The sequence below is a fragment of the Zingiber officinale genome, chromosome 9A (assembly GCF_018446385.1).
Source record: "Zingiber officinale cultivar Zhangliang chromosome 9A, Zo_v1.1, whole genome shotgun sequence".
Taxonomy (NCBI): Eukaryota; Viridiplantae; Streptophyta; class Magnoliopsida; order Zingiberales; family Zingiberaceae; genus Zingiber; species Zingiber officinale.
The window spans coordinates 5,328,925-5,335,367 of record NC_056002.1 but is presented as its reverse complement, the minus strand read 5'-3'; the positions used below and the strand labels follow the sequence as shown (position 1 = coordinate 5,335,367).

Below are 6,443 nucleotides of genomic sequence, written 5' to 3'. Positions count from 1 at the left end.
AATATTGGATGAAGAAAAAAAAAAGTTAGGAGTTAAAAAAAAAAATCACGAGTAAAATATCTAAATACTTACATTTGGAGTTTGAAAGGGGGTGGACAAATATTTAAAACGTGACTTGTTGGATTAACTATCGTAACAATAAAGAAATAAGTATGAGAATATTAAATTAATAAATAAACTAGAAAATTTTAAAAGCATAAAAAATATTCCATATCGCTTTCGAAACGGGAATCTCAAAAAAACGCCGGAGGGGCGACTTGATATAACGGGGACGGCGTATCGGCCACCGTAACGGCGCCACGATACCCACCTCGCCCTTCTTCCTGCTTCGCCGCCTCCGTTCGCTTTGGAAAGTGGAAACCCAGACGCCCCGACGCGCTTCTCCACTCTCGCTGCGCCGTCTCCTCACTCCTCTTTCAGCTGCGCCGGAGAAGCGGGTTGCGAGGAAAAGACGGACCTCTGGGCCGCTTGCTTCTTGTGGAAGCTGGGGTTTTGTGGATGCGCGGGTGATTGTTGTTGTTGGCAGGGGAAGGAGGAGATGGGCAACTGTCTGAACTCTTCGCCGCGGGTCGAGAGTGCTCACTCCCCGCGAGATGCCTCATGTGAGTCATTTTCTGCTTAAAGTCGAGATCTTGTTGAAGATTGTCTTCTTTTGGGGGGCCTTTTTTTTTTTTTGCTCATATTTCTCGTTATGACCTTGGTTTTTTACTCTAGGATTCCTTCCATAGTTTGTTGCTTCATTTGCTTAGAGGAGTTGTATGATTTAGGTTCAAGAAGGTCTCTTTTATGGCGGATATCAGTTCTTGGCAGTTCTCAGCCAACTTTCCAGAAGTTTTTCGACTAGAGTTGCAGTTTTGCCATACTAATTATACATAGATTCCTTTTCGGATATTGGGAGCAAAATTTGATTCATCGGCATGTGTTTTCCCTTTTTGTTCTCTCGTGGGTTCTCTGATTTAGCTGGTAAAGCTTGTTCTCGAGGAAAACCTTTAAATTAGATGGATAATCAATGCATCACAATATTTTTTGGCAAGGGAAAATGCTTTATATATTGGAGGAATTAAGCAGTCAGTGTTTTGATGATAGAATGCTTGCTTTGATAAATCAGTGCAGTTGAGAAAGCCTTGTTTTATGAACACAGATGGAATCTGCCATACCACTTGTAGTATTCTATCTCTAATAATTGAAGGTTAAATATGTACGGTAGCCTTAGCATTACCTGATTTTTTTTCATTTTGGATTTCTCTCTATTGTATGATACAATAGGATCGCGTAATCTGATAAGTGCCAGTATGATTGAAGAGTTGCTGCTTAACAGACCATAGTTGCTGAATATCATCAAAGAGTTCTTTAAAATGATTCTAGCATTACAGACTAGACAATTGTTTGGACGAGACAAGCTATGAGAAAAGATTGTATAGCATCATCATAAGCAAAACATTTAAATTTTGAGCAATCTCCGAAGAAGCATCATGAATTCTCTTTACTAAATTATGCTTCATTATTGTAGATGAGGCATGTAAAATTGTAATAATATATGTCTATCATTGTTTTCTGTTTGTGTTGTACTAAAAGAGAATTTTTACTTATTTGTTGCACTTTTGTTTTCAGTAGAATGGTACACATGTAGTTACAAGATTTCCTTATTTTCCCATTTCTCACAATGACAGATTCTTCGAAAGTTGTTAGTAGTAAGAGAAGTATATTTTCAGTCTCCTCAAGTCGGACAGCATACTCAATCCCTTCAACTTTATCTGTGCAATCCTTCACTGATAAGCCAGGCAGTATGATTCTTCCTACACCAAGAACTGAAGGTGAAATTTTGTCATCCTCACAGTTGAAGAATTTCACATTCAATGAATTGAGGAATACCACGAGGAACTTTCGACCTGACAGCTTACTAGGAGAAGGAGGCTTTGGTTATGTGTATAAAGGTTGGATTGACGAACAAACTTTTTCTGCTTCAAAGCCGGGCTGTGGAATAGTTGTTGCTGTTAAGAAGCTTAAACCTGAAAGTTTTCAGGGCCACAAGGAATGGCTGGTTTGTGTCATCCTATCTTGTGTGGTTCCCTTTACATAAAATCTTTGTTAAGACTTCTGTGTGTTGACCATTGCTATCAAATGATTGCAGACAGAGGTTGATTATCTTGGTCAGCTTCACCACCCAAATTTGGTTAAGCTCATTGGTTACTGTTCAGAAGGGGATAATAAACTTCTCGTTTATGAGTTCATGCCAAAAGGCAGCTTGGAAAATCACCTGTTCAGAAGTACGTAAAATGTGTGGTATATATATCGTGATATTACTTTGAAATCGGTCATTGTTTAGATCAGGGGACTGCTATTATTGAGGTAGGGATAAGGAACTTACCATAATGCATATATTTAGGTTTGCAATATAAATTCTCATAAACTTAGCATATTGTTTGCCACATCACATTCTTCTGCTAGGCAGTTGGCCCTACCATGTTCTTTACGCTTGTTGTTCTTGCTTAAATGCTTGCATCTGTTATATTAACATTTGAAATTAGTAATATGAGAATGATTCCACATTTTTACTGTTTTGAAAGATCTGGTCTGACATTATTTTCATGGGTGCTTCTAGGAGGCGCTGAGCCACTACCTTGGGCAACTAGGATCAAAGTTGCAATTGGAGCTGCTAGAGGACTCACTTTTTTGCACGACGCTGAATCTCAAGTTATTTATCGAGATTTTAAGGCTTCAAATATTCTCCTTGACTCGGTATGCTGTTAGTAACACATGGGAAATGTATTGTTTATAAGGTTGGAGATAAGAGGGGTAAATTAAAGCATATCAGAGCATGGAGTACGTGTTTCAATAAATTTCTTTCTTTTCCTTCTTTTGCAGGAGTTCAATCCTAAGCTATCAGATTTTGGCCTAGCAAAAGCTGGACCGACTGGAGATAAAACTCACGTATCAACTCAAGTGATAGGTACTCATGGATATGCAGCTCCTGAATATATCGCAACAGGTTTGTTGTATATTCGATCAAAATGTCATTCAATTAGTTATTCAGATATGTGATCAACTGAACTTTCATATATCTTCTTCGCTCGCTGTAGCTGTAGTTACAATTAAAAAAAAAATCCAATATTTACAGGTAGACTCTCAGTGAAAGCTGATGTCTACAGTTTCGGAGTCGTATTGTTGGAGCTCTTGTCAGGACGTCGGGCCATTGACAAATCAAAGATAGGCATCGAGCAGAAGCTTGTCGAATGGGCAAAGCCTTGTTTAGGGGACAAGCGAAAACTATACCGGATCATGGACACAAGATTGGAAGGCCAATACACGAAAAAAGGAGCCCATGCAGTTTCCTTGCTCGCGCTGCAGTGCATCTCTCTCGATGCCAAACTCCGACCTCGGATGTCTGATGTGTTAGCCTCACTGGAGCAATTGCAAGATCCAAGATCTACAGTGTTTCCGCTGCCGAAAGATCAACATAAGACTGCCAACGCATTGCCAAGTCACCAATGAATTGCATTTAGTTCCTCATTGCCATCGTATCGCCGGTCGCAGTACACACTAGGCGAAATAACTACTTCATTTCAATGCGTGTTTGATGGGGCTGATACGGTTATTGATTGGCTGTTGTGTGTGTGCGTGTGTTAAAGTGTATTAGCTTGTGATGGAGAATTCATATTCGAAGAGAAATGCTTATGCGACTTTTGTGATTGTTTTGATCGATCTAAAGAGGTGTACTCTTTGATTCCTCTCAATTTTTTTCCTTCTTTCCTTGTGCAATTCCTATTTTTGATTTCTTGAATTATATAAAAACAATTATTCATCTCATGTTCTAATAATAACCACCATATATTAAACCAAACAAAACAAGTGTCGTTAACGATGGAAACGCCTGCCAACCTCAGTTTTTTTTTTAATTTAAATATCTATCCAAACAGTTAGCATTCTTAATCGCGATGACTCTCTCCAATCATGTGATAAAAAAGCAAAATCGTTTGCTCCCAATGCCCCGTCGTATCTGACCCTAGGTCATCACGAGAGAAATAAATCATGATAGTCAAGAGGACAAGTAGTGGTGGAATAAGTTACACAGGATTCAGAGATTTACGTCTGATAATCCTATGATTCAATTCCGTAATCTTATATGATAAATATTTTATCATTTATCATCTCGGATGATCCGTGAGTCACGTGGGCTCTCTCCAACCAGCACATGGATCTCATAACAATCGCCAGAGCGAACCGAGAAAAACAAATCGGGACCGCGATTGATGAGAATTGCATAACCGACCCACGAGGTGGGCTCCAACCGAGCCGCACTAGCCATCCAACCGGCTGACCCGGAGAATTGTTTGAACCGGGTCACGGTCGGAGTTATGAGCCGGAGTTGGATCAACATCCCCGGCTTGATTTCACATGGCCACATCCACTATAAATCAGTTCAACCTCGATCGCCACCAGCTCTCGAATTCCAAATACGCGGAGAAGATCCACCACCGCCATGGCCGATTCCAAGCTGGTACCTGTCTCTTACTCTTTCTCATTCTCTCTGGTCGCCTCTCCCTCGCTTTTGATGCCGGTTTCTTGGTAAACCAGGAGGATCACAGTGCGAGTGGGTGGATGTCGGTGCCGGCGTTCGGGGAATGGGACTCCAAGAACGGCGTGCCGGACTACTCCATGGATTTCACCAAGATCCGCGAGATGCGCAAGAACAACAAGAACCCCTCCCGCGCCAGCCTCGGCAACGAGGAGGAGCTCAACAAGCTCGCCGACAAGGGGGCCAAGGAGGACCGCTGTCGCCGCAGCGATCTCGCCACTTCCCAAGTCCACCGACCCATCCGCAACCATCATCACGGCTCCCCTTCCGTATATATTTCTTTCTACTTCTACCTCAATCCCTGCGTGTTAATGTATTAATTTCAGTTTTCTTGATTTTATTGCTCTTCGCTATTTCTTAAAACCTAAAAAAAATGATCTTTTGATTGAGAAAGCTAGCTGGTAATAGTGAACGACGGACTACAACTTAAATAGCTAGGGTTTGTAGTAGGAGCAAAGCTGAACTTGGCTGTGAGAAGTTTTCTTAAAACAGGTTTTCTTGAGAAAAATCGTAGTCTAAGATGAGAAATTTAGACCTGGTTCCATGCCCTTAATTGCCCAATCCCGAACATTAGAATAATGGCTATTTTCCTTTATTAGAATTGCAGCTTCATATTGGTTGGAACCATTAAAAAAAACTAGGGTGTTTCATAACAGTTTAGTCCACAGGGCTTCCTTGCTTCCCAATTAGATCATCAACTATTTTGTGCTTATTCATGTGCGGTAGGGAAGTAGACAAAGACTTGATGACAAAGGTGGGTTGACAGGCAAAACTACAGTCATCCATTGATTTCATTGATAGAGTTTGATCAGAGTCGTGGTTTATTTACCAGTTTGGAACAGAGTGAAAGGTATCTTCCTTGATTGATGATCGGATGTACAGCTAGCTGCCCTGCTTTGCTTTTTGCTGTGAAATTTATGGTTGGTGGACCAAGTACAGCAAGAATCATTTCATAGTTCCTGACAGTAAAAGAGAGCATTTCTCCAGCTAAAAGCTTAGCCTTTATCACTTTAACAAAATAAATGGCTCCTAATTATTCTATTGAGTGTCTTTCTGTTGTTTTGAATTGTATACCCTGGCTATCAGACCAGTTGAGAAAAAGTTTGTCAATCATTAAAATAGATTTTAGTCATCTTCTGGCATTCTAGCAACCTTTTTCCGTACCTACTATATCATCAAATGTCAGTTGTAGATAGAAGGAATTTTTCATTAAGATTGCTTAAACAACTACTACACGTGGTTTCACATAGAGCTGCTCAGCGTAATCACCTTTTTGTCTTAGGCTTTCAATCTATTGACTTCCTGAAGCAGACAAAAACCTTAATTTTATTATGATCTTACATTTTCCATGTTTTGCCAATACGGTGTGTGCAGGGGAGGAAGAAGTTTATGGGCTACTTCCAGTGTTGCATAGGCGCATGAGTAGGTTGTGGCTACATTCAACCGATATAATGAAGTTCTGGTTTGAGACCTTTGAGTGGCTTTTGTACTAATATTTGCCAGTAGACTCTGTGGCTACTGCCTTAATTGCCACAGATTGCTCAGTTGGTCTTAACTTTGATCTCTCTCTCTCTCTCTCTCTCTCTCTCTCTCTCTCTATTTGTTTTTTCGTTTTCCATTTGACAAAACTGTATTTTAGAAGTCTTGAATGAAGGTTGGTTGTATCATGGATTGCGGAGCTGGCTCTTGTGCCTTTGTGACAGGCTTTCCTTCATTTGGTTCTTGATATGCATATCTCTTTGCTCCAGCACCTAACTGTATTTATTGGAAGCTTGGGAGAAAAATGCCAAGACGGCACCTTCATCTCGTGAAAAAGAGAGGCACATGAGTCATTTAAAGTGTCTTCTATCAACCAGTCGAAGAGAGG

The 6,443-nt window shown here is 40.5% G+C and overlaps 2 protein-coding genes across 2 annotated transcripts; both read left to right on the top strand.

Annotated features, from left to right (window-relative positions):
* The first annotated feature begins 230 nt into the window (after nt 1-230).
* Nucleotides 231-3,734, top strand: LOC122020712 (probable serine/threonine-protein kinase PBL3). The gene is made up of 6 exons (XM_042578723.1): nt 231-602; nt 1,671-2,041; nt 2,132-2,267; nt 2,603-2,739; nt 2,866-2,989; nt 3,119-3,734. The coding sequence occupies exons 1-6, from the start codon at nt 539-541 to the stop codon at nt 3,490-3,492; spliced, it is 1,206 nt and encodes a 401-aa protein (XP_042434657.1). The 5' UTR covers nt 231-538; the 3' UTR covers nt 3,493-3,734.
* Nucleotides 3,735-4,403: 669 nt separating this feature from the next.
* Nucleotides 4,404-6,243, top strand: LOC122018679. The gene is made up of 3 exons (XM_042576075.1): nt 4,404-4,498; nt 4,576-4,845; nt 5,951-6,243. Exons 1-3 carry the CDS (start codon nt 4,481-4,483, stop codon nt 5,996-5,998), a joined length of 336 nt encoding a protein of 111 aa, XP_042432009.1. The 5' UTR covers nt 4,404-4,480; the 3' UTR covers nt 5,999-6,243.
* Nucleotides 6,244-6,443: the final 200 nt, after the last annotated feature.

What these genes read in the sequence shown, in the direction of transcription:
- LOC122020712 (XM_042578723.1), top strand. Translation starts at nt 539, where the DNA reads ATGGGCAACTGTCTGAACTCTTCGCCGCGGGTCGAGAGTGCTCACTCC. An exon ending in CTCCCCGCGAGATGCCTCAT is followed by an intron (nt 603 to 1,670) that starts GTGAGTCATTTT and finishes TCACAATGACAG; the next exon opens with ATTCTTCGAAAGTTGTTAGT. An exon ending in TCCTGAATATATCGCAACAG is followed by an intron (nt 2,990 to 3,118) that starts GTTTGTTGTATA and finishes CAATATTTACAG; the next exon opens with GTAGACTCTCAGTGAAAGCT.
- LOC122018679 (XM_042576075.1), top strand. An exon ending in ATCATCACGGCTCCCCTTCC is followed by an intron (nt 4,846 to 5,950) that starts GTATATATTTCT and finishes CGGTGTGTGCAG; the next exon opens with GGGAGGAAGAAGTTTATGGG.